This window comes from Aquarana catesbeiana, linkage group LG01, assembly GCF_042186555.1.
Source record: "Aquarana catesbeiana isolate 2022-GZ linkage group LG01, ASM4218655v1, whole genome shotgun sequence".
Taxonomy (NCBI): domain Eukaryota; kingdom Metazoa; phylum Chordata; class Amphibia; order Anura; family Ranidae; genus Aquarana; species Aquarana catesbeiana.
The window spans coordinates 328057594-328083967 of NC_133324.1; the positions used below are offsets into that span (position 1 = coordinate 328057594).

The 26374-nt window shown below is 39.1% G+C and overlaps 1 protein-coding gene across 1 annotated transcript in view; it reads right to left on the reverse strand.

Annotated features, from left to right (window-relative positions):
* The window catches only part of P2RX2 (purinergic receptor P2X 2), a 79295-nt gene extending 53693 nt beyond the window's left edge, over positions 1 to 25602 (reverse strand). The window contains exons 1-6 of the mRNA XM_073630997.1: positions 25315 to 25602; positions 24949 to 25099; positions 21777 to 21848; positions 13809 to 13884; positions 12265 to 12361; positions 451 to 531 (exon numbers count right to left, since the gene is read on the reverse strand). Of these exons, the coding sequence (XP_073487098.1) occupies positions 451 to 531; positions 12265 to 12361; positions 13809 to 13884; positions 21777 to 21848; positions 24949 to 25099; positions 25315 to 25457 (620 nt within the window). The 5' untranslated portion in view covers positions 25458 to 25602. The remainder of the gene's footprint in view (positions 1 to 450; positions 532 to 12264; positions 12362 to 13808; positions 13885 to 21776; positions 21849 to 24948; positions 25100 to 25314) is intronic.
* Between the last annotated feature and the right edge of the window lie 772 nt (positions 25603 to 26374).

The window sequence follows — 26374 nt, forward strand, 5'->3', positions numbered from 1 at the left end:
TAAACTGTATTTTCAAGCATGTTTTCAACTTTTATTTGTTAATATAATTCAGGCAGACCACTCATAGTACTTTGATCTTGAAGACATTAGTGGCCATGGCATGCCCCGGCAGACAAACCTAGGACCCTGTCTTCTCTGTTCGTAGTTTTTACCCTGGGGCCATGATGAAACATCCATCTATTACAAGTGGGTTGCTAATCATTTGATTTGTACTTTGAATTTTGGCAGCTATCATTTATAGCAATGCTTTACCATTAAGGGCCACTAAGCAAATTGTAAACTTACTGCCTGGTGCTCAGTAACAATCAGATTCTGTAATTCTTATTAAGTGCTTTGGAATACACCTCACATAGCACTCTAAATAACACACATAATATGTACAAGTGTTTTTGGACAAGAATTTGTACAGGCAGGAGGTGAGCTTAAGAATCATTGATTAAATAATCTTACTTGGAGAATCTGAACTGAGGGAAATGGATGTTGTTCTTGATTAAGATGGTAAAGTTTGGGACAAACTCTTGCAGAGATTCACTAGAAATAAAGACACCAAAGATTCTCTGAATAAAAAAGATAGATCAAATACAAATGCATAAAATGGTTTCTTTGACAAGTACATATAGTTGTATTTACAGTAAAAAAAAAAAAATTATATATATATATATATATATATATATATATATATATATGCCAGTAACAAGATACAATATTAGAAAGATCTCTGTGTATATAATATTACACATAAACTGTATATATAAAATTATATATACTGTATGTATTATAAATAATATTATATAGAGCCTCACAGTAGTACAAACAATTGCAGAGTATAAAAACCAAGGAGGGGGTTAATTCAGGGGTGTCAAACTCAATTTGATCGCCGGCCGCATTAGCATTATGATTGTCCTGAAAAGGGCTGGTTGTATCTGTAAGATTAGATGTCCAGCGCATCCCCTCCCCTTACATTAGATGTCAAGAGCCAAGAGCCACCCCACCATCAGAAGTTGAGTCCCCTACTCTCCCTAATATCACAGTGCACCCCCTTTCCTTATGCTGCTGCTGGAAAGAAGCTGGATGTATTGCTTGAAAGCAGAAAGTAGGGGTCTGGAAGAGGACCAGAGGAGGGCTGGAGCTCTCCTACAGCTGCAGGAGAGGTCTGAGGGCCACATAAAATGGCCTGGAGGGCCAGATTCGGCCCGCAGGCCATGTGTTTGACACCTATGGGTTAATTGGTCATTAGTCAGGGAGTATTTCCTTGGGGATTCCTGAGCTCTGGTAAGGCTATCTTGGCGGCTGGATCACCTCTTCCGAGAACACCCCCAAATAGTCCAACTAAACAGCAGGAAGGTAAGGACCGGAGGGGGCAAGTCAGCCTTATCACTGTTACGGTGTGATAATTGATAAGCATGTCTTCATGTGTATCTAGAGGGGGTTTCTGGACTGGACCACAGGACCATTTAAGTAAAGTTGGTGGGGAAACCCATGAGGAAGAAGAGGAGAGAGCAGGTAAAGGTACAAGTAGAAATGGAAGGGTGAGATGCGTAAAGTGTAAATGGGGTAGGAAAAAAAGAGAAAAAAATAAATATATCACTGGGAATAAAAAAACTAGTTTGGAGCTCGATAGTTTCAAAAAACTATTAGATGAGCATCTTAACGATCACAACATACAGGGATATACAATGTACTGTTGACATAAACACAGGCATACGCACACACACCACAGGTTGAACTGGATGGACTGGTGTCTTTTTTCAACCTTACTGACTATGTAACTATGTAACTATGGGGCTCCAGGGAAAGCCTATACTAAGTGGCTATCTGTCATCTCTGAGAGTATAATCCCCATTTTTTTTTCTCCCTGATAAACTGGCCCTGAACTCCACCTCTCTCCACAGTAATACTCAGACAACTATGAGTAATAGGACTGTGCTGCTCTCTTGTCATCCTTTCTTTATGAGTACATTTATTAGTGTTGCAAATGGCCTAGGGAAAGGTAACACCCACTAAGGAACCCCAAGTTTTATCAGGACTTTTTGTCAATGTTTGGCCCACACCAAACTGTCAGGAGAACTGTTTATGGTACATGTATTACCTATGGTTATTACTGGTATATAGAATGCACAATAATTTATTTAGGGCACATAAAACATACACAGCATAGGGTCAACTGAAAATGTAGTCGTAACAGAGGACATAAGAGTTGTGGAGAATGTAAGAAAGTCATGTGTAGCTGGACAGTGTGATACAAATATCCAATAGTGTTAATAAGCTTTCTGGGAAAAGAAGATTCCGTTTTCTGGATGTGTTAATGTTGATCCTTTGGGAAATGTCAGTTACTTCATCATTGTGGTGGTTTATTGCTTCCTCCCTAATGATTAATTATAGTTTAACTATTGAAGCTCTACATAAGCAATACAAGTCTACTATAACTCTAGCAAAATGGAAAATATATTAAAATCTACATTCTCTTTTTAAGCTGTTAAGTAGCATATATTATTCTGTAATAACAATAAAAGAGTACAAAAAACCAAGCTCCCTAAGTGCAATGCCCAAGGCAGCTAATTACAGTCATCTTCATGAATTTTGATTGGTTCACTATAGATTATTGCACTTAGTGGTTTGCTCCATTACTTTTCATTAAATAAAACAGCTGAGGTTGATTCCATCTTCTTAGATTTTTTTGCATATTAATTAAAAAAAAAATGCTGCAAGTAATGAAAAATAACCATTGATGTACCAGAAATATGCGAGGGGTCCTCAAAAAGTTTCTGCACTTTTATATATATAACTTAGTTTAAAAAAGTGCAGAATCTTTTTGAAGAACCCTTGTAGTATGCTCCTACCTTTATTTTGACATGACAACACACCTCTGAATTCCTAACCATGCGGTGTCAGCCCTCCCTACTTCATTTCTGATAAATTACAAAGAACACAGGCCTGTCCTCATCTCCTCCCTCTTCATCTCCATAACTCCTGCTTGTACACAGGCAGACAGCACATGAAGTTATTAGCTCACAAGATATCTGGCAAAATCAACAGGTATTTTTACACCTATCAAACATAACATAACAAAACACTTTCAACTGTATATTTAGAAGACCAAAATAGAGCAAATAAGAGACATTTTTGTTAGGATGATGATACACTTTAAAGAAGAGTTAATACCTGTTCTATGATATTCTCGTTCAGTGTTCAAATGTTATTTGCTAGTTAATATTTTGCTTCTTAAAGTGGACCTTCAGTCATTTTTTCAACTTTCCATCTATTAAATCTTCTGCCCTTGTTTTTTTTAACTTTGGATAGTAAAACATTTTTTTTCTGCCAGTAAATACCTTATACAGCCCACTTCCTGTTTCTTGCCTGGTAAAAAGCCTAGGCCTATGACATCATGCACAGCTCTCTAGCTCACTCTTGTGAGAGTTTGCCAGGAAGGGAAGGGGGATGAGTCATAAGAGGGCCAATGAGAGCTGCAGGGCTGCAGAGGTGGAGCTGTGCCTCTGTATGAATTCAGGAAGTGAACAGGCAGAAGCTTCAGCTGCCCACAGTTAAAATGGGTGCAGCCAGACTCAGTGAAGGGAGATTTCTGCAGCATATTTGGCAAGTACAGAATCACAGTATATAAAAAATAATATGCAAAGTGGTTGGAGGGAAGCTTCAGAATGGAAAAGATGTTTTTATTACAAATTATGTGAGCAGACTGCAGTTCCATTTGATCACCTCTGGGGTTTTTATTTTTTGCTAAACAAATAAAAAAAGACTGAAAATATTTTTTAAAAAAAAGTTTTTCTTTGTTTCTGTTATAACATTTTGTAAATAAGTGAGTTTTCTCCTTCACTGATGGGCACTGATGAGGCTGCAATGACAAGGCACTGGTAAGGCAGCATTGATGGGCACTGATGAGGTGGCACTAATGGGGTGGCACTGATAGGTGGCACTGATATGCAGCACTGATGGGCATTGATAGGCGGCACTGATGGGCACTCATAGGTGGCACTGATAGGCAACACTGATGGGCACTGAAAGGCTGCACTGATGGGTACCTATGGGTGGTACTGATAGGCGGCACTGATGGGTGCAGATGGCCACTGATAGGTGGCACTGATGGACACTGATAGATGGCACTGATGGGCATCACTAATACAGGGGCACTGGCAGGCACTAGTGATGGGCACTGATTGGCATCCCTGGTGGCCATGGGTGGCATACCTGGTGATCATCAGTAGTGGACATCTCTGGTGGTCCTGGTGGCATCCCTGGTGGTCCTGTGTGGGCATCCTCAGGGGGGCTGCGCTGATAATCAATCAGCAGACCCCCCCTGTTAGGAGAGCAGCTGATCGGCTCTCCTCTAGTCAAGTCTGTCAGAAGGGCCTGGTATGGATTTTAAGGGAAACCCCATGCCAAAATTAAAAAAAGATGGCTTGGGGTCCCCCCAAATCCATAAGAGACCCTTATCCGATCATGCAGCCATGCAGGCCAGGAAAGGGGGGGGGACAAGCGAGTGCCCCTCCTCCTGAATTATACCCTGCAACATGCCAGACCCTTACCTGAGCATGCATCCCAACAGGTCAGGAAAGTGGAAGGATGAGCGAGCCCCCCCTTCTAAACCATACAGGCACATACCCTCAACATGGGGGGTGCTTTGGGGTAGGGGGACTCTGCCCCCCCGCCCCAAAGCACCTTGTCCCCATGTTGATGGGGACAAGGTCCTCTTCTCAACAAACCTGGGTGGTGGTTGTGGTGATCTGCGGGCAGGGGGCTTATCGGAATCTGGAAGCCCCCTTTAACAAGGGGCCTCCAGATGCCCTCCCCTGTGAATGAGTAGGGGTACATTGCATGCAAGTGCTATGTTCCAGTTTGGAAAATTAAGGGCAGTGAATTTAAAGAAAGGCAAATATCTCTGTGCCTAACAATTTTCAAATAAATAGAGAAGATAACATAACCAGCTTAAGATCCTTAAGAATCAATTTAAAGAACTAGGCTGCAAGTTGAAGGGAAGGACCTCCAAGGTGACATGCTCTGAAATATTGCCTGTGCCATGTGCAGGGGGAGATTAGAGAACTGAATGCATGGCTAAAGACCTGGTGTAAGAAGGAAGGATTTAGGTTTCTAGAGCACTAGGCTGACTATTCATTTCAAAGATAGTTTGCACCTAAATGGAAGGGGGTCTGCTGTGCTGGGGGAGAGGTTTATGGGAAAGCTGGAGCAGTATTTAAACTTGGATTGAGGGGGGGGTGAATTAGATTATAATGGGGCAAACAGGTCAGGCAGGGGTCAGTCCCTATTGGTGGATAGAATGGGGATAGAATGGGGAAAGACAGGGGGAGGGCTATGGCAGATCATAAGGAGTTTCCCATGTTACAACCATTGGAAATGGTATTATTTGTATTATTTCCGCTTCTTAAAGGGCAATGTACAGGTACGTTAATATGCCTGTACATGCCCTTCTGCCGACGTATATCGGCGTGAGCCGGTCGGCAAGCGGTTAATGAGGAGGTAAAGACTCAGGTCCATGCACAGATAGAATGGGCTGCAAGGGCTGGGACAGTGATAATAATGGGGGATTTTAACTACCCGGAAATTGACGTGAGTGATGGTACTGCAGAAACAGTTAAAGGGCAAACATTTATAAACCTACTACAAGACAATTGTGGTCCAATTCATAGAGGCCCCGACTAGGAATGATGCTCTGCTGGACCCGGTAATCTTAAACCATGCAGAGCGTATTACTAATGTTCATATAAAAGAAAATCTGGGTAGCAGTGACCGTAGCATGATTTCATTTAATGTTAGCTGTGAGCAACAGACACATACTGGAAAGATAAAAACACTTAACTTTAAGAGAGCACAGTTTCCAAGTACTGCTCTCCAAGTCTTAGACTGGGACAGAATATTGGCATCGATGAACACAGAACAGAAATGGGAATTCTTCAAGAAGATGCTGTGACAGACTCACCCGGGACAGAGGCTTTTGGAGGGGACTGCTGTGCTGGGGGAGAGGTTTATGGGAAAGCTGGAGCAGTATTTAAACTTGGATTGAGGGGGGGGTGAATTAGATTATAATGGGGCAAACAGGTCAGGCAGGGGTCAGTCCCTATTGGTGGATAGAATGGGGATAGAATGGGGAAAGACAGGGGGAGGGCTATGGCAGATCATAAGGAGTTTCCCATGTTACAACCATTGGAAATGGTATTATTTGTATTATTTCCGCTTCTTAAAGGGCAATGTACAGGTACGTTAATATGCCTGTACATGCCCTTCTGCCGACGTATATCGGCGTGAGCCGGTCGGCAAGCGGTTAATGAGGAGGTAAAGACTCAGGTCCATGCACAGATAGAAAGGGCTGCAAGGGCTGGGACAGTGATAATAATGGGGGATTTTAACTACCCGGAAATTGACGTGAGTGATGGTACTGCAGAAACAGTTAAAGGGCAAACATTTATAAACCTACTACAAGACAATTGTGGTCCAATTCATAGAGGCCCCGACTAGGAATGATGCTCTGCTGGACCCGGTAATCTTAAACCATGCAGAGCGTATTACTAATGTTCATATAAAAGAAAATCTGGGTAGCAGTGACCGTAGCATGATTTCATTTAATGTTAGCTGTGAGCAACAGACACATACTGGAAAGATAAAACACTTAACTTTAAGAGAGCACAGTTTCCAAGTACTGCTCTCCTAGTCTTAGACTGGGACAGAATATTGGCATCGATGAACACAGAACAGAAATGGGAATTCTTCAAGAAGATGCTGTGACAGACTCACCCGGGACAGAGGCTTTTGGAGGGGACTGAATGCTATCCTCTTGCCTACCGATTATGGGCCCTGGCATTTGGGGGAACGGTGCTCTTTGTGAGCTGTATGCCTGGGGACCCTTGAGATGGTGTTACTTTAGATTCAGATCCATGTCCCCCAAGATACACAGACTCTGGGAACCCTGTATATGCCATATTAGAAATAGTGACTGATTCATACTGTTGGGACACATACTGTTAGATGCTAATGTCATCAACTCCAGCCACCTGTCTGTTGTCTTCTTTAATGTAAATGAGTCTAGTGTGGCTTGCCACAGCTTCTAAGAGTATTTCACCCATTGTTGTTTGTGCTAATTAACCTTGCTATTGTATGAAGGAGTTCTGTGTTGATGTTTATGATAATGTATAATCTACTGTGTGAAGCTCGGTGACAACAAGTCTGACCTGTAGTGAAATCCTGATTAATCATAACAATGGTCAGGAGGGCATGGATTCACATCGGCTGCTTTAAGGGATTAGTTAATTAGCTCTTGTTAATTCTGTTTCTGGTTACAGGTGTATTGTTAGAGTAATATGAGCAGGAGGGAGGAACCTCCTCTTTTACTGTATTTAAGACTTGTATTTTGGTTCTAATAAAAGAGTCCATGTTCAGCAACTAAACAAGTATTGTCTTGTTTTGTGCTTGTGAGCGGTTGGAATATCTGATATCTATATTCAGACTGTGAGGAAGTGGTATATGACAAAAGCACTCAAGCGGAGTGTGTGACATTTCGTTACAGATGCTATGTGAACACACTGCAAAATATATTCCCATATAAGTTTAAAAGGCTAAAAATAAAACCTATGCGGCTCATGGCCAAAGTTAGAAAAGCTATAAATAATAAGAAAAGAACTTTTAAAAAAATATAAAAATTAAGGAATACGATCATCATTTAAATGTTACAAAGAATATAACAGAATATGTAAAAAGGAAATCAAGGCAACAAAAATTCAAACCATTGACACATAGCAAAAGATAGTAGGACAAACCCCCCCAAAAAAATGTCAAATTAGTAAAAAGGTCAGGTCTGAGGATGTAGGCTCTTTACAAAATAATCTAGAGTGGGTGACTGGGGACAAAGAGACGGCACATTTATTAAATACCTTCTTCACCTCTGTGTATATAAAGGAGCATGGGGGAGCTCATGTCCATAATGGGGGTGGTATTGACACAGCCCCAAATGATCCACAATGGCTCAAAATTGATATGGTGCAGAAATATTTGGACAGCATAAAGGTGAACAAAGCACCTGGACCAGATGGCTTGCACCCACAGAGCCTAAAAAAAATGAGCTCTGTCATTTCAAAGCCATTGTTTATCATTTTTAGGGACTCTTTAAACACTTTCTTACTGGGCACTTAAACCCCCCTCCTGTCAAGACCAATTTTCAGCTTTCATCGCTGATGCACTTTGAATGACAATTGCGCAGTCATACAACACTGTACCCAAATGAAATTTTTATCATTTTTTCCCACAAATAGAACTTTCTTTTGGTGGTATTTGATCACCTCTGCGGTTTTTATTTTTTGTTAAAAAAATGTAAAAGACCGAATTTAAAAAAAAATATATATTTTTTTATATTTTGTTATAAAACTTTGCAAACAGGTAATTTTTCTTCTTCATTGATGTACACTGATGAGGCGGCAATGATGGGGACCGATAGGTGGCAGTGATCAGCACTGATGGGTTGCAGTGATGGGCACTGATGGGTGGCAATAATGGGCACTGATCGGCACTGGTTGGTTACACTGATAGGCAGCACTGCTAGGTGGCACTGATTGGCACCACTGGTGGGCATTGATAGGTGGCATTTGTGGGTATTGATAGGTGGAACTCATGCACTCATGGCAGGTGGCACTGGCAGGGGGTACTGGTGGACACAGATGAGGCAGAATTGCCTCTTCCTCTTCAGGACCGATGTCCCTTGCACATAAGCCGGTGATCGGCTTTTTTTTCTCCTCGCGTTGTCAGCGTGAGGAGAGAAAAAACGATTGCCGAGCTTTTGTTTACATCATGTGATCAGCTGTCATTGGCTGACAGCGGATCACGTGGTAATTTTTGAGGCATTTCCTTTGTCCTGGTGCTCCAGGGCCTTCAAAAGTGTAAGAGGTAGTCAAGAAATTAGATGTGTAATTTATGCCCCAAGAACGCCTGATGGCGCTCCTTCAATGTTGGGCCTCTGTATGTGGTCATGCTGTGTAAAAGTCTCACACATGTGGTATCGCCATACTCAGGAGGAGTAGTGGAATGTATTTTGGGGTGTAACTTGTGGTATGCATATGCTGTGTGTGAGAAATAACCTGATAATATGACACTTTTGTGAAAAAAGAAAAAAAATCTTGATTTTGCAAAGAATTGCGGTAAAAAATAACAACTTCAAAAAACTCACTATGCCTCTTTCTAAATACCTTGGAATGTCTACTTTCCAAAAAGGGGTCATTTGGGGGGTATTTGTACTGTTCTGGCTTGTTAGGGTCTCAAGAAATTAGATAGGCCGCCAGTACTTCAGGTGTGATCAATTTTCAGTGATTGGCACCATAGTTTGTAGACGCTATAACTTTCACAAAGACCAAATAATATACACCGAGTTGGATTATTTTTACCAAAGATATGTAACAGTATAAAATTTGGCCAAAATTTATGAAGAAAAATTCTTAATTTGCAAAATTTTATAACAGAAACAAAGAAAAATTTCTGAATTTTCAGTCTTTTCATTTATAGCTCAAAAAATAAAAAACCCAGCGGTGATTAAATGCCACCAAAAGAAAGCTCTATTTGTGTGGAAAAAAAGGACAAACATTTCATATGGGTACAGTGTTGCATGACTGAGTAATTGTCATTAAAAGTGTGAGAGCGCTGAAAGCTGAAAATCGGTCTGGTTAGGAAGGGGGTTTAAGTGCCCAGTTGTCAAGTGGTTAAGCAACAGACAGCATGGATTCATGAAAGACAGAAGTTGTCAGACAAATCTGATTTCTTTTTATGAGGAGGTAAGTAAAACCTTAGACAAAGGAGTGGCTGTGGGCGTAATATAGTTCAACTTTGCAAAAGCGTTTCCCCACAGACGGCTAATGTGTTAGGTAAAGTCTACAGGCCTGGAAAAATCAGTTTGTAAATGGATAGAAAACTGTCTAAAAGACCATATTCAGAGAGTAGTGGTTCATGCCTCTTTCTATGAACGGTCTTAGTTATTTTAGAAGGTTATCACATTACATCTGGAGGAAAAGAGATTTAATTTCCAAATATGGAAAGCTTTCTTCACAGTAATTGCTGTGAAAATGAGGACTAGGCTCCCTCAAGAGGTGGTTCTGCCCAGCTCAGTAGATTGCTTTAAAAAGGCCTGGATTCTTTCCTAAATGTACATAATATAACTGAATACTAACATTTATAGGTGAAGTTGATCCAGGGAATATACGATTGCCTCTTGGAGGATCAGGAAGGAATTCTGCTGGTCTTTTTTTGCCCTCCTCTGGATCCACTGTGGGTGTGGGATTGTGTATATAGGATTGTAAAATGTCTTTTTTTCCTTTTTATTGGTTGAACTAGATGGACTTTTTTCAACCAGTCTAACTATGTAGCCATATTCCTTCCCACCCCTTAATGAGGGCTGTAATACATTACAATATAGCCCCGGTGAAGGGGGCCTTTTTACCCCTAAAAAAAGTTATTTTTTAAGAACTACGACTAATAAACTATACAGAACTCTCTTCTCTATTTATTTGCAAACAATACTCCATGGATCAGGTTTACGGTCATGGTACACTAACTGCCTATATATAGAAACAACTTATATGCCCAGTTGGGATATTTACCTACAGACCCAATGCCCCACCACCTCATTATCTCCCCAACAATGGCCAACCTTAGGATGAATTACAACCAAAGTTCAATGTCCATGTTGACTAGAATGTAACATATGATATCTTTTTCAAAGATGTAAAGAAGTAGTACTTGTTCGTCCGACTCTGAAGCCACCCCGCACAGCGCGACCTCAGTGTGGCTTGCAAACTACTTCTTTAATAGAAGTCAATGCAAGCCCCTCCAAAGTCTCCCCCAAGTAGTACAGGAACCTTTTTCTAAGTCGGAGCGCCTTGAGTTGCTCCCATTAGAACAGTTCCATTGCACTGTATTGAGCATGACTTGTCAGGCGGCTAAGTCACCTGACAGGTAGCCCCAGTGTGAACACATGCACAAAAAAGCAAAAACATTCCCACATCAATAACTTGGTTGCATTCATTTTTATATATGGTGCCCTACATTCTTTCTTTGGGTTGAAAAGTTACCTAAACTCAAGAACAAAAATGCAATGTACTGCAGTTTACAGTCTAATGCCGCGTACACACGATCAGAATTTCCGTCAGAAAAAACTTGGATGGTTTTTCTGACAGAATTCTGCTCAAGCTTGCCTTGCATACACACGGTCACACAAAAGTTCTCTGAACTTTCGACCGTCAAGAATGCGGTGGCGTACAACACTATGACGAGCCGAGAAAATTAAGTTCAATGCTTCCGAGCATGCATTGAATCGTTTCCGAGCATGCGTCGTTTTTTGCGTGTCCGAATTGCATACAGACGACTGCATTTTCGGATAGGAACTTTTCCTGACCAAAAAATCGAGAACATGCTCCCAATCTTTTGCTGGCTGGAATGCCGCCAGCAAATGACTGATGGAGCATACACACGGTCGCATTTTCCGACAAAAAGCTCTCATCGGAGTTTTGCTGGTGGCATTTCCGATCGTGTGTACATGGCATCAGACATGATGGCTGTCTTCATTTTCTTTTTTTTTCTAACTAAGAACACTTTCAGCAAATTCAGAAAATACCTGTTGATCTTGCCAGAAATGCAGTGCACTTCAGAATATCTTCCTTCCTTCCTTCCTTCCTTCCTTCCTTCCTTCCTTCCTTCCTTCCTTCCTTCCTTCCTTCCTTCCTTCCTTCCTTCCTTCCTTCCTTCCTTCCTCTATCAATTGCCCTATCCCCATGTAATGGAAATTAAGAGATATGGTCATGCGTCTAGTCGAGGACAGCTTCCTAAGGTGACACTTTTGGCTCCCTTCATAGATACAGTTAAGGAATGATGTAGCCAGCCAAAGACAGGAAGTGTGTTCTTTTCAGGATTACCAGATGAAAATAAAGCGGAATAAGCCATCACACCAAGGACCAAGCTACAATATATTACATTTTTGGTTTTGGGTTAAGATATACTTTACCTCCTATAATCGAAACTAAAAGAATCAATATCACTACTTTTCATATCTTTTTTGTTTTCATCAGTGCATCATTGCATAAATTTAAAGCTATCGTTTCTTCATTCAGTGTCTAGTGGCATAGTTATTGTTTCTGACATCTCAATCTGTTATGATCATGCATGGTATGCACTGCTGTCCGTCACAATCATGCAAGGTACATTTTGGTTGTAGTTTCTCCACTCATAAAGTGGTGGTTTAACAATGAATTAGGAATTATCACTAACCTGGTCACAGTTTCATCCTCTAGTGGACACCATGAAAAGATTTCACAGGTCTTCAATGATCCACGAGTAGAATTTACACAACGTCCAGTCTGTATACCTACCAAAGGACAAAGCTGAAATTAGTGGGATCAGTTTTACATAGGAAATCCTGTAGGGCTGGATTGATAGACCTTGAAATACCAATAGCTAGTCATCACTCTCTAAACAATTTGTATTGACTATGACTGATTTGTTTTACTATTGCTTGTTTGGGATAAATGTTTGACGTGTTTCTTCATCTAAAATTATTTTTTCTTTTTTTCTCCTGCCTGTGATTCTCACTCACACACTTCCCAGCTTCTATTTGCCCTTCATTACAATTTCATTCACAGTTTCATATTTCTGTACATTGTATCTTAAAACTATTATGGGTCCTATGTGGTTCTCATGCCATGATTTTTGTATAAGATAATAGTTAAGTACACCTAGGCTCAGACTATGAGCATTAAAGTGTTTAAATGTTCTTAATCATGAGAAAAGGTGCTTTAAAACAAGCCCTCAATGACCGCAGCCTTGCAGCAGCAGGCACTGTGGAGCACTTCATTCTCAAAGTATTTAAAAGATGCTTTAAATTTAAAATCTCCCCTTGCTTCCTTAAGCAGAAGAGTCTTGTCAGACTGCCAGCCTTTCTAATAAACAAACAGTAGGTACTGTTGATATGGGCTCATGCACATGGGATGTACAGACATACGGCCCTGAACACAGTCTGCGTCTAGAGGCGTAGATCCCCACCTGTATATATGTATATGCTTGAGTCTGTGTTCATAGGCACACAGCTGCATCATGTCATTGATTTGTAAAGACAGCTGTACGCAATATCTGTGACTCCGGAGGAAAAAGATATATGACTGTTTTTTTTTTGGTGTATATCCCACTGTGCCAGAATGCATGAGCCCTTATAAGAAACTGACTGAAACCTGATTTTAGAGTCTCTTTTGTGATGTTTGAGGATGAACTACTTCACAGTACATGCAGCTACAGAGGTTAATGAGAGCTTGATTTAAAACTCTTTTACTGTTAAAAATATGTAAATATTTTATTGTGCATAGACTGAGCATAGATACACTTTCATAGCTTTTAAAGATTTACTGCATATATTTCAAGTATCCTAGATAAAATGTCATGGCTGATAACAGTGAATTACTGACTAATCTTATCCAGTAAATGGAATGGCAACCACTCCACTTTTTTCAGGCACTTTAACATACACATTAGGCAGTAAAAAGAAAATTGTTCTTACTTGTATTTTAGGCTCATTAATGATTAATTATACCAAGTATTTCTAATAACTGAATAGAGGAGAAGAGCTTTTAGATAACAAATTTTTACAAGAAACTGTTGGAGTTCTCATAGGGAAGACTAATCCGTTGCTGCTGGGCATAATGATTCATTCCCATTCTCAAATTCACAAGCTCACTGCCTATAATTCCCATATATAGAGGTCTTGTTAATCATTTCACTTCAGGCTGTAAAGATAAAAAATGACCACGTTTCTGGCCACTTACCATGGCCCAGTACATGCATGTCTCCACTTTTGCAGTCATCAGCAGTGACACACCTGGCATCAACTACAGACTTACTCTGAAAAATACATTAGACAGATAGGGAAAGCATTTAATTTAGAGAAGAAATAAAAATAATATTGTATAATTTGCCCATTTGCCCAGTTACTCCCAGACAACCTAATTAATTATTTATATAATGCACGTAGTGGTGTTTTAGAAATATACCATATTTTAGACCCACTGACAACATTGATGGAACTCTAGGGGTAGCAGTGGTCCATCAGAAGGGTTGGTAGGGCCTTGTACAAATCTGAAGGGGTGAGCATTTGGGTGCAGAATGCTTCTTGTAGGCAACATCAATGTCCAACAAAGGGTTGTAATGAACTACATTACTGCAGTACAGTCCAATAAAATCAACTGGCCTGACAGCCATGTTGAGTAGGAGGATCTGGATGATACTGTGCCAAACGCTAATGGGAATAGAACAACTTCTAATACACACTGTGAGAAGGTCACAGTGTGCAAAAGCATGAATTTCTTACGAGGGGAGTAGGCTGTACAAATGAGGAAGACTAAAAGTAAAGCTGGAATTCAACTTAAATCCATAGTAAAGAGAATATTTGAACTGCACCACAGTTTCTAGATTTCAACCAAAAAAGGGGAACAGCAGCTATTCAAATGACATACAGTATATATCAAAAAAGGATGTTCATTTCTATAAAGACGGTGCTATTAAAGGAGGTGCTCATCAGATATTTTGGTTCAAATTTTGCCCTTTGTGTGCTTCAGCCTTGAAAATAGTTGCGCACAAATATATGTACATGGCATGAATAAGGCATGATTGTGAAGATTGGGAGATTTTTCTTTATAAGGTAAAACTTATAAAAGTCTAGTAAAGAGACACTCACATCTTTTCCTTCGACCACATGTGTTTGTCAAGTGTAAATGCATTTTTACAAACAAAAATGAAAATTTTTTAGTATGTTTACGATTTTGTGTTGGGTTACAGGTCAGACATCCCTGAGTTGCACCTTTTAAAGGGAAGCTATAATGATTTGGGTTTCATGTTGTTTTTACAAAGACAGTACATGACCAAGGATTTCCAGAGTACTTTAATTTTTAAAAAGACAGTGCTATTAAAGGGAAATAGAATGTACTACAGTACAATGTGTGCTTAAATCTCCCCCCTCCTAAAACAACATATATCAATGTGCAAACAAATGTCAAAAGTGCAAATCAATATTTTCAAAAAATGCTGAGTGCAGTGCAAAAATATACTGCAAATTACATATCTTAGCAAAAATCAAAAAAATTAAACAGTATATATATCTGTGCAAAAATTGTGCTAGAAATCAGTAAATCAACACATATAAATGTCTAATGCAAATTCATGGAAAGTTCATGTATATCGCATGATATCCACCATAAATGTGCTCTTCTTAAATTTTTCTACTATTTACCAAAAAGTGCTCTCCACCACCATGAGCATTAGGTAATCTCACCAGAGCCCAATGCTGGTAAGATTATAAACCAGCAACAAGCGCACACCAATATAAAAATGGCAGTCTACAGCTTCCATCCAGAGATCACTCAGGGAAAGTATTCCATATCAGTTATTAGCTCGTAAGCAAAAAAGAAAAAGAGAGAAGAGGCTCTCATAGCATGAAACTGTCTTAAAATACTTTATTATTAAAAAACAGCATAAACAATTACATTTTTCTGTGTCTCCACTGACACAAGTATATAGGCTTCAATAAGATCATGTAGCGCCTCCGGTCAAAAAACCAAAGCCGCGAGGGTGATCACAGCGTGCGTGGTGACGTCAATTCATTAAAGAGTTATATGTGTTGTTTACTGATTTCTAGCATGATTTTTTGCACAGATATATACAGTATACTATTTTATCTTATTTTTTTATTCTTGCTAAGATATGTAATTTGCAGTATATTTTTGCACTTTTTGAAAATATTGATTTGCACTGTTGCCATTTATTTGCACATTGATACATATTGTTTTAGGAGGGGAGGGATATTAATAATTTAAACAAACATTGCACTGTAATACATTATATTTCCCTTTAATAGCGCTGTCTTTTTCTAAATTAAATCCTTAGTACTCTGGAAATCCTTGGTCATGTACTGTATTTGTAAAAACAAACATACAATTAGAAATGTAAATAAGATAATAAGGGAAAAAAACGGCGCTGCCCTAAGTATGATTGGGTATAGTATACTACATAATAGGTGAACCCAAACTATGTAACAAAGGTGCAATTACACTGTTTGTGCAAAAGTGACCCAAAAAGGGTCCAAACAGATCAGTAGCAAAGAGCAGATGCCGTAGTCTCAGCGCATACGACACTCCTGCTACAGTGGAAAATAAAGTTTAAATGAAGTGCTCCCAGTGAGTAAATGTAATAAAAAATAAAGTGAAGGAATATATCAGTGATATAGCAAAACAAAAATAGATATATATTTCCTCAGAACTCAAAAGTTTTGGGACAAAATGGCGCCAGGGGTGTGGATAAAGTGTTAAAAAATAATAATTAATTACAAGTGTATACAGTATTAATCTCCGTGTAACATTATCATATGTGTATAAAATATTTCCTACAATCTCCAAAAGTATTGGGACATCATACCATATGTGAACCCCAACAGCTTATTGTGAAACATAAATAGCTTTTAGTGACACCCTGTTGACACCCTCCTCGTTAGTTAGCTGCCAATTATATAAAAGAACGTACAGTAGCCAAGAAACTACATATACACTAAACATTAGTTTCTAAAAAGTCCATGCAGGGGGTCATCCATTAACGACCATATAGAGAAGACAAAGTTCAACACTATGTATGCTGTTAATTATATTCTTATGGACACACTGCAGTGACTTCAGTGCTTTACACTTCAGGAGTGACTTTGGGTGCTCACCCCCCAATGATACCCCACTCACCAAAGATGAACACCCCTACAGGGGTAACGAGCGACAGAGTGGGCTTCCCGGGGCAGGTGATATTCACTCCAAGTCTCCTTGCGCTCCTCTGCAGCATTCAGTCCTCACCGCTACTCCAGGGGATGGGTGTATTCTCATATGATCAGGGTACTGCAACGTATTACCACCTTCAGCACTCCAGTGTCCCAGAGGGAAAAAACACAAGAGGGCCTCTTTGGTGAAATACGTTGTGTCCAATTTATTGCAAAAAATATATTATAAAAAGAGTCCCATTACACATAACCATAAGTGTGCAAGCTGAGAAACGAAATCCAAACTTGGATTTCGTTTCTCAGCTTGCACACTTATGGTTATGTGTAATGGGACTCTTTTTATAATATATTTTTTGCAATAAATTGGACACAACGTATTTCACCAAAGAGGCCCTCTTGTGTTTGTTCCCTCTGGGACACTGGAGTGCTGAAGGTGGTAATACGTTGCAGTACCCTGATCATATGAGAATACACCCATCCCCTGGAGTAGCGGTGAGGACTGAATGCTGCAGAGGAGCGCAAGGAGACTTGGAGTGAATATCACCTGCCCCGGGAAGCCCACTCTGTCGCTCGTTACCCCTGTAGGGGTGTTCATCTTTGGTGAGTGGGGTATCATTGGGGGGTGAGCACCCAAAGTCACTCCTGAAGTGTAAAGCACTGAAGTCACTGCAGTGTGTCCATAAGAATATAATTAACAGCATACATAGTGTTGAACTTTGTCTTCTCTATATGGTCGTTAATGGATGACCCCCTGCATGGACTTTTTAGAAACTAATGTTTAGTGTATATGTAGTTTCTTGGCTACTGTACGTTCTTTTATATAATTGGCAGCTAACTAACGAGGAGGGTGTCAACAGGGTGTCACTAAAAGCTATTTATGTTTCACAATAAGCTGTTGGGGTTCACATATGGTATGATGTCCCAATACTTTTGGAGATTGTAGGAAATATTTTATACACATATGATAATGTTACACGGAGATTAATACTGTATACACTTGTAATTAATTATTATTTTTTAACACTTTATCCACACCCCTGGCGCCATTTTGTCCCAAAACTTTTGAGTTCTGAGGAAATATATATCTATTTTTGTTTTGCTATATCACTGATATATTCCTTCACTTTATTTTTTATTACATTTACTCACTGGGAGCACTTCATTTAAACTTTATTTTCCACTGTAGCAGGAGTGTCGTATGCGCTGAGACTACGGCATCTGCTCTTTGCTACTGATCTGTTTGGACCCTTTTTGGGTCACTTTTGCACAAACAGTGTAATTGCACCTTTGTTACATAGTTTGGGTTCACCTATTATGTAGTATACTATACCCAATCATACTTAGGGCAGCGCCGTTTTTTTCCCTTATTATCTTATTTACTCTTATATTGGACCCTTTTGGGGTACCAATTAGGAATAGGCAGCAGCCCTCATACTGTCCTAAGCGCGGACTTCTCCACTTACAATTAGAAATGTATAAACTATTTTTAAAAACGAAATGGAATCCAAATCATTACAGTTTCCCTTCAAAAGCTGCAAATCAGGATTTCCAACCTGCGGCCCAACATAAAATTGTAAACGTACTTAAAAATGTTGATTTTTTTTTTGTAAAAATGCATTTACATTGGCAACCAATTTGTACCGAAGAAAAATTTGAGTGTCTCTTTATTGAACTTTCATAAGTTTTATTTTCCCAAAGAAAAATCTCTCGCTCTTCACAATCATGCCATATTCATGTCATCAATTTTCAGCAGCACCTATATTTGTGAGCAACTATTTTGAAGGATGAAGCACACAAAGGGATAAATTAGAACCAACATATCTGATGAGCACCTTGAGCATTTATTGAGTTAGTTTATCAAAAACAGTGTCAATTATCGCACTAGTTTTATGTTGCTCTCTTTTACTTTTGTAAAAAAAAAAAAATTTAAGAAAATGAATTTTTATTACTCAGATAGGTACATTAACTACATTATCTATATCAGTGATCGTTAACTTGTGATCTGCCCAACTTTTTCTGCTGTCCTTATTGTCTGTGGCCCAAGACAATTCCTCTTCTTCCAATGTGGCCCAGGGAGGTCAAAAGGTTGGACACCCCTGCTGCAATGGTTTCATCCTGAAAAGTCCTATCCTCAACCACAAATCCCCCTTACCAGTCAAGTGACAAATCCATATCTAGTAAAGAAGTCCCAAACTGTAAAATACAGTAGAAAAATGGTAATGTAGACAAATGTAGGATTTTACACAGTAAATTAATATCTTTGTAGAAAGTCAAAAGCTAGACAATCCTTGATCTTTGAACCTAATAGCACTGTTACATTTTTCTGCCAAACATTTTACCCCATCTAAAATTTTAATAATAAACCTTTACACTACCTATGTACTTTATGTGCCTTTTTTTTGCAAACAATCATGAATGTGAAGTGAAGTGGGAAGAAGAGGTGGGACTCATAAAAAAGAAAGACAGATATATGCAGGGGCTACAGAGTCATCGCAAGTTTGTCTTCAAAAGCTATATTGGTGGGGGTAGATGTATGGGTGACAGTAAATCAGAGAACTATGGAGCATGGTAACCATGCAATACAAACTAGTGACTGTGCACCACTAAATGCTATCTGACTTTAGAGTTAACACTTAGTTAAAGCAGGTCTAAACTCTCTCAAATTACATTACCTTTTTGTAATTTGTATGCCACAGCTAGAAATGCTAGAGGGAGGGGGTAATGGGGATTTTTCTAAATTATTTCTCGATAAAATAAAGCATGGGGACATTGATGGATAAGTGAGTTTGGTTTGAATATTAAAAATATCCTCTTCTTCTTGGGTCCCCTGCCAGGGTGCTTAAGGCTCCTCCCCCTTGACTAGTGCCCCCAATAGCAAGCCGGTTGTCTATGGGGGCACTAGTGTGTGCTTGCTCCCAAGCCCCGCTCTATGCATCAATAAGACACATAGAGCCACAGCTTGGCCCCACCACCCAGCTCTCTCCTCAATGACTCACTGGCAGTGATTTACAGCAGTGGGAGCCAATGGCTCCCGCTGCTATGTCTCAGCCAAAGATGAGAGAGAGAGACCCAGGACAGCCGAGGCTCCCATGCACATTGCTGGATCAAGAGGGGGCACAGGTGAGTATTAGGGTGGGCAGTACACAGAAGGTTTTTTACTTTCATGCATAAAATGCATGAAGGTAAAAAACCTTCAGCCTTTACATCCACTTCAAATGAGAAGCAAGGCAAGTACGTACAGAAAACACAGGGGAAGGGACACCTAGTTAAAGGCTGCCTGGCCTATCAAAGCCCTCAGCAAAGCTCAGAATTGAGAATTGAGCAGAAGCATGTCTACCCTATGTATGTGGTGCTAAGTACGCTGGTGCAATGTAGTTGTTTCTAATTGGCACACCAACACACCTTCTGACAAACGTGTATTGCAGTTTAGCATAACCTGTGGCAACACAGTGATGTGTGTTGTGGTGCAGTGCGCTGTCAAATTCTTTTGCGCATGCATTATTTCTTGGCAGCACACTGTAACATATATTATTGTGACGCTGAGTGTCAGAGAATGAGTTGGGGTGCAATTCAGAATGACTTAAGGTGCATTGCCGTGCATGTTGTTGCGTGCACAGACCCTAGGTGTAGTATTTGCTGTTTTGCTCAAGTGGGAACTCTCATTGGGGATTTCATTATACAGAAAATCAGACAACTTCATATTTCTACCAAAATGTGTGTTTTTCAAGTCGGGAAAGAGGTAACCCCACAATTGTATCACTTCCTCCCCCATGTAGGATAGGATCGATTTATGTAATGTAAGGAGGAAAGGTTTGACATGTGTATGCTGTGTGAGTGGAAGGGGCTCTATCTTCTTGCCATACCTCTTCTTAGCCAATTGAGTTCCAGGTGCTGTTTTAAAATGGCACAAGGAAAGTTGCTTTGTCCCAGCCCCCTTTTAAAACTGATGAAAATGATCAGCTCCAGGGCTTCTAATACTTCTACATATTGCACCTTAGGAGCATGTTGTAGAAGAGAATGTAAGCACTTCTGCATTGTGTTTACATTGGGGGTGTAGTGCATCATGGCATTACTGTTAGTAAAGAGGATCAGGCAGAGCTGCTGCAGCAGTAGATCTTTGCTATAGTGAGGTATTGCTGGCCGATTGCTATTAGAGGATCCTGACTATCACTGATCAGTTCCAGACTTCCTATTAAGAAAATAAAAATAGTATAAAAAAATATAAAAATAAATAAGTATTGAGTGTGTGTAAATATACATCTTACACATTTTAAAAAATAAATAAAAAATGTTCGCTCCTATTCTTAAACTCTGGGTCACAACAAAGATGTCAGGTAATCTGGATAACTTTTGCGTATACAGCACAAGCACAATGCTAGGGCAAGTAAATGCAATATTGTATTTTAACTTAAGACCTTTTAGATGTAGAAAAAGGTGCATGATGCATTTAATGAACCTGACATCTCTGGAATAATACCTAAGAGCAGCAATAATGTTATCTCAAGACTGAAAGCACTTCATGAGGATGGGGCAACTGATTGAAACAAATAACATTTTTTCAGAAATAGTTTCAAATGTAGAAATAGTTTCAAATGTAGAAAGTCTGATACATTTAAAATAATGGAATAATCTACCTATTTTCTGAAAATGTATTTTTTAAATATTATTGTTGCATAATCTTTGTGTGGCTTTTATCCACAACTACTGTATCCCTTTTATAAAATGCCTGCTTGTTTATAACATATGCAGCTCCATTTATAGTCACCTTTGGATGCCCATCCCTGCCCTCTTCCATTTCTTGTCTGTCTTCCATTGTTCTCTTCACTTTGGCATAACTATTATTATTTTGACATAACATTTGTAAGAAAAATGTACTTTCTTTCTTCTAGTACCAACTTTACTCTTGTTTTTATACATGCTATACGCAATAAAGACAGCCTGAACATATAAGCGGTATTACCATAGCACCCAGTAGCTCTCTTACCTCAGGGCAGGTTCCCAGAGTCTGAAGTTTGGTGCTTTCTGTCCTAGTTATGATGGTAAAGATGCTACCACCCTGAATCAAAAAGAAAAAAATAAAGTGTGACAAAACATATAAGTAAAACTATAAAAATGGGGGTAAACTGCTGCGCCCACGTGATATGTTTAAGCAGCCAACACCACCAATTTGACAAATTGTGTAAATAAATATAAAAAGAAAAAAGTGTAGCGCTAAATTGTACTCATAAACATTAATGTGGACATCAATGTGAACCTTAATGTAAAGCACCCGTGTATACATCCATCACATTAATGTGGACATCAATGTGAACCTTAGTGTAAAACAACCGTGTATACATCTATGCTCAGTCCTGCTAATCTTGCAGGAATGATAAAATAAAATATAATAACACCATATAAACAAAAATCTGGTGGAATAAAATATCTGTTATAACAGCTTTTATGTGAAACACCCGTGTGTAGAACTTTAGTGGTATGAAGGTTATTGCAATATAATCTTCATACCACTAAAGTTCTATATATATGGTGACTGATGTCAATTATACCAGGTTTGCGTGACCAGCAGGACCTAGTACAGATATACACACGGGTGTTTCACATAAAAGCTGTTATAACAGATATTTTATTCCACCAGATTTTTGTTTATATGGTGTTATTATATTTTATCATTCCTGCAAGATTAGCAGGACTGAGCATAGATGTATACACGGTTGTTTTATACTAAGGTTCACATTGATGTCCACATTAATGTGATGGATGTATACACGGGTGTTTTACACTAAGGTTCACATTGATGTCCATATTAATGTTTATGAGTACAATTTTGCGCTACACTTTTTTCTTTTTATAAAACATATAAGTAGTTTTTCTTAGTAGTATTAATTTTTCACAGGACCTGTCAGCACAAAATCTATAGTTCTACCTTAATAAATACTAGTGAGCTGTACAACCCATTTGTCTCTTGTACTTTCAAGACCTATGACATCTTCGTATAAGGACTGCTAGGAAACTAGAACAAAGCTTTTCATTTTATGCTTTGGAGGTCAAGAATGAATCCAGAATTCTCACTCTGCTCCAGCTACTATACGTAGCACTATATAATATGGGAAGGTTCCCCCCAAAGGTGTTTTTTAGCAGCCAAGTGAGTAATGGATACATTTAGCAAAATGCGTTCTTTATTAAAAGTTATTAGCATACAATATTTCCATATTAATTAAAATATGAGCTCTAAAGGGGGCATACCCAAGAGTGCAAAGGAGGCAAACAGAGAAGTGTACATAACATTATGTGCAATTCTGTGTTTGCATCCTTTGCACTTTTGGGTATGCCCCCTTTAGAGCTCATATTTTAATTATTATTGAAACATTGTATGCTACTAACTTTTAATAAAGAATGTATTTTGCTAAATTTATCTATTACTTACTCACTTGGCTGCTAAAAAAAACTTTTGGGGGGAACCTTCCCATATTATATTATCCGGAGTGTGCAGCACCATTATCTCTCCTTATATGTGTCTTTCCCATGCTACGTAGCACTATATTATGCTTCTATAAAGTATCGTATAATGTGCACATTGGCCCAATGCACACAGGACCTTTCAAAAAACTCTTTCTGGACGTCGGATTGCTGGCAGAAAAATGCAGCTTTATAAACTTGCTTTTAACAGCGTTTCTTAAATGCGTTTATGAGCGTCAACATTTATGTAAAATGACACCAAAAAACAAGAATGTAAAAGGGGAGTTTAATGCAGTTTAAAAAACGCCTAAACTCACAAAAACGTGAGTTTAACAGCAGCAGTGTGCATGAGACCATGGCTACAGCAAGGCAGAGCAAACAGAAAAAATATTTTTTTTTGGTAAGTCAGTTTAATGTTTGCTTAAATATATAGAACTAAGTATTCCTATTTTAATACTGTGAAATTGGCATACATTTGAGGGTGTTGCAGTGTGCAGAGGGTTCATAGCATAATGCCATAATATGTGACACACACAGATAAGTCAATAACAAATTGGGAAGAGGGAATATATTCTTCTCCTGTATGTCACCTTTAGATATCCAGGTTTTATTTTTTTAAGGGCATACCCGTGCAATACAATATACAAAAGCATATAAAAATGTCAACAGAAAAACATTCTTGGACTTATAACAAGGTTCTAATAGATATATACGAGATATAATTTCTAGGTACACTGCATTATATACTATTTTATACTTTTTATAATTATATATTATACTTTTTTTCAGAATGATGGGGATGAAGCAGGTTTATTTTGCAAAGTATATTTTTACCTAGCTTAGTGAATGAGGTGAAGTGAAAATTCTCACGCTTTAGTAAATCAACCCTATTGCCTTCGCCGTCACAATTCTCTTTTACTACCTCCACAACTTTCCTAGTCACAGTTTAAGCTTCAACATGAATTTCACAAACTCTGTAAGCTATGCTCTGTGAATAAACGTTACAGTAAAAATAATTCACAACATTTTTTAGTTTTTAAACATAAAGGGCTTATTCACACAGAAGTGCAGGGGCCATACAATATGAATAGCCTCCATAAATACTCTCCCAAGCCCAGCAGCCTTGCCTTACAGTCATCCATTGAGATGCATTAGAAGATGCAGCTGTACGCGTTTTTTCATCAGGGGTTACGTACAGTACATGCATGGATGTATGCTCCAGCCACGCACTGTCTACGTTCAGGACATACATTGGTGTGTGCAGGTGCATTATGCCACCCTCAACACACAACCACATACAGCAATATCTTCTAATATATCACAATGCATTGCTGCAGATTCCACAGAAGTAATTATGCAGAATCTGCATGCTGAACAGCCAATGTGCATTTGTGTGCATGATGCCTTAGTAATTTTCCCCCTTGGGACTGGCATTATAAAGATGCTTTTTGGCATTAGAAAACAATTGCTTGATTTGGCTATTTAGTATCAGTTTAGAGAGTGTATATATATCTGTAGGCACCTCCATGACCATGGCTGATGCTACCTGGCCAAGCCTACTTGGGGGGAAAGTTCTTTCTTTATAAGCTAAAACATGCACATTTGTTTAAAGCAGGTTTTTGAAAAGTTCTTTGCTGCTTTTGTGGAATAGTAAGTCCATAGCTAGGTGCTAAATGCCAATGCTCTTAGATAAATCTTACCTCGGGGGGTTTCACGTACTCCGCTACATCCCAGATCCTCTTGGCTCCCCTAGGGGCTTTGGACATGGAAACCCCTTTGACCTTGGTAATGACAGCACTTTCTGGGCCAGTCTCCCGTGCCTGATACCCTTTCTGGACCACAAACACATACCTGTCAATAAATGAGCACAGTTCAATGCCAAGTAATACTGCACTACTATATAAAGTTCTGTTTGATCTTATTTTGGGAAAAATTGTTTCCTTCCCGCTATCTAATATGAACTAAGGCATGATCCAGCCATACATTTTATTATAGATAAATGCATTCTTTGCCATTATTTGGTGTATTTTTTAAGTTCTATTGAGGTGTCAAGCACTGTCACTTACCATGCAAAGTACAGAATGATTAGAAGCTGTAGCAATCTGTAGATGGTGCCAAGATGACGGTTCTTCACTACAATCACTTTGGGGGTCTCGTACTCCCACAGCTGCCCCATCCATGTCATTGACCGGCTCCCGCAGCCTGTCATGGGCCAGTGTCCTGTCCACGGGCACAGAGTGGCACGTGGTCCCAATATTCTTGTACAAACCCAGAATTTCAACTGCTTTGTCCTGGAAGATAACAAATGACAGTGTAAAGTATTCTGCAGTGATGCTTGAGTATTGTTGGGTTCCTCCTTCTGAGAATGCTTGTAAAGTAATTAGTGCTGATCTCCACTGGAACACAGAAAAAAGAAGAGACAAAGAAGCAATCAATAGTTTTGCAGCCAGAACATTGGTGCACTCTAGTGGTAAACTTGGAGAATACAATATGCTCAGATCACAAAACCCACCAGCTTTATGTACTTTTTTTTTTAACAGTGTGGCTGTAATTTTTAAATTTCATCAGGCTCGCCTGAAAATAACTGTCACTTTTTTTTAAAAATAATTATACTTATGCTGATGGGTTAGCTTTGTGAATTGATCCTATGTCATTTAGATTTTGTTTATTATTGTTTATTTATTACATATTTTTATATAAGTGCACCACTTTGCATACAGTACATTCACATCAGCCCCTGCCCTCAAGGAGTTTACAAGTTAAGGTTCCTATCCCGCATGCATACACATTATAAGGCCAATTTGGAAAGTAGCCCATTAACCTACCTGCATGTCTTAGGAGTGTAGGAGGAAGCCCACACAAGCACAGGGAGAACATGCAAACTCCATGCAGATAGTGTGTTGACTTAGATTTGAACCAGGGACTCCAGTGCTGCAAGGCAGGTGTATTAACCACCAAGCCACTAAACATGTAATTAGGCAAATGACAAGAACGTATTAACTTACTACCAGTTTAATGGAATATATAGAAAATTAAGGCCCAGCATAAATCCTATGATATGAATAAGAACAAATTTAAAATAAAATACAACTATAGAAAATAGGCTAAATAAATTAGAAGGACAGA